Genomic DNA, 1926 nt, shown 5'->3' on the forward strand with positions numbered 1-1926 from the left:
GGAAAAAAATAGATGACTTATTGATGCATTAATATAAACTTGACACCTATGTATATCAGGGTAATTTAACTTTTGCTTTCTTTATAAATAATTTTATTTTAACCCAACCTCAAATTTGGCGGAGCCTGCCTGATAAATCTTAATGCAATTCGAATTGCTTCCAAGGAGTTCAACACTGCGAATTTTATGCATATTTGAAATACCGTCAGAGAAAATCTAATTTACAAATATTTTAGAAGGGCTTACATGCATCGTTTTCGATAGTTTGCATCATCTGGTCCAGATCTCTGAATAGTTCCGGGGTATTTTCCGGCAGTTCATCAGTTCGGTAGAACCGAACTTAACTTGAACTTGAACTTAATTAATTAATAAAACAGCCATCTGGTAACTCTGTTCCGCACACACACATGCACATCTGATTCACGCCAGCTGCTCGGACAAGAGTTGCCTGATGTTGTACAGAAAAAGCAAGAAGCCGCGTGGGATGAAAAATTCAGAAACTTTTGCTAAATTCTAACAAATCTACGATTTTAACAAAGAAGTCGCTCGATTGATTTAATATTGAGTACTCGCTGCACATATTTGCTCTGCCGCATTTTGTTTATTTTGCTGTGCTGTTGGTTTATTGTAAGTGGTCACTGGCTAAGCAGCGCATTTAATTTTTTGCAAAATGGACGTACATCGCCTCATCGCGGAAGTACAGCAGCGGCGTGCTCTGTGGGATACAAGCATTCCCTTTTTAACCCGCAAGGTCGAATGGAATATACAGTGGATGGATGTGTCTGACGCTCTGAAGCTGGACGGTAAGTTTCGGGGCGCGTCACATTTTACGCTGCGCTTCTATTAATGCACTATTGTCTCCCAACAGTTGCGACATGCAAGAAGCGCTTCAATAGACTGAGGGACAAGTACCGCTGCGAGATCCGGAAGATACAGCAGGGTAGCGTTCAAGAGTCCAACTGGACGTACTTTCGCTGCTTGGAGTTCATGCGCTGCATATACGATCCAACCGGTCTCGTGGCATTCGCCCCCGAGCCCTACGAGTATAAATCTGAGTCGGAAGAGTGCTCCAACGACAATGATAAGATACTGTGGGATAACCTTGACTTCGATCTGGACAATGATGATTCGATAGATTTTGTAACTATGGGCGACATATTCAATCGTGACTCGCCCGAGACACCTCTAATGCTGGTCGGGTCTTCGTCCTCGTATGACGGTCCCATATGGAATGACAACTACCTGATCAACAGTCAAATGACAACAACAAACGAAGCGGACTCACTTCCAGTAGCCAGCAGTCCTTCAAGATCCGAGTCCGAAGACGATGCTGACTACAATTTTTTGGCTAGTCTTATACCGCACTTGAAGTCCCTCTCGGAAACGGGCAAACTCAAATTTCGCATGGAAGCTAGCCGCATTCTGATGGAACTAAAAAATGAGGAGGCTACCCCTGAACCCCCCGGTATGGATGCTGATACGGATCCAAATACATATTTTATACCCAACAGCGATATGAACGACTATGAAGGCGATACGATGGGCGAGTGCGAAGTTAAGATAGAAAATGAACCTTTGCTATAAGGTTCATAGATGTGGAATGAACATGAGAAACTATAAGCCGGAGAACATGGAACAAGGAACATGGAAAAAATGCACTTAATCAAAATCCACATATATTCTAGTAATTCTTATCACCTTATTGAATATGTTTTTCCAAAATATATATTATGGTGGCAGATAATGCCCCGAAAGAGTGGATCCTACTACTATCTGTCATACTAAGAAAGACAATTCTGATCATGTTCATGTACAAAGCTGAGCACCGATACATTGCAGCCAGGGCTCACAAGGTTCTATATCCATGTCGCGTAGGATAAATACTAGATTAATTAGTAATAGCCGAGAGAGATGTATGAGTCAGGT

The 1926-nt window shown here is 42.2% G+C and overlaps 1 protein-coding gene across 1 annotated transcript; it reads left to right on the plus strand.

Moving 5' to 3' along the window:
* Window positions 1-670: 670 nt before the first annotated feature.
* LOC6601529 lies at window positions 671-1689 on the plus strand. Its single transcript, XM_002026554.2, has 2 exons — window positions 671-803; window positions 869-1689. The coding sequence occupies exons 1-2, from the start codon at window positions 671-673 to the stop codon at window positions 1582-1584; spliced, it is 849 nt and encodes a 282-aa protein (XP_002026590.1). The 3' UTR covers window positions 1585-1689.
* The last annotated feature ends 237 nt before the right edge of the window (window positions 1690-1926 follow it).

Source organism: Drosophila persimilis, unplaced genomic scaffold (genome assembly GCF_003286085.1).
Source record: "Drosophila persimilis strain 14011-0111.01,24,50 unplaced genomic scaffold, DperRS2 tig00000715-arrow-arrow-pilon, whole genome shotgun sequence".
NCBI lineage: Eukaryota > Metazoa > Arthropoda > Insecta > Diptera > Drosophilidae > Drosophila > Drosophila persimilis.

Bases quoted from the DNA above. Each gene is read 5' to 3' on its own strand.
- LOC6601529 (XM_002026554.2), top strand. From the start codon at position 671: ATGGACGTACATCGCCTCATCGCGGAAGTACAGCAGCGGCGTGCTCTG. The intron at 804-868 runs GTAAGTTTCGGG...GTCTCCCAACAG, and splicing joins TGACGCTCTGAAGCTGGACG to TTGCGACATGCAAGAAGCGC.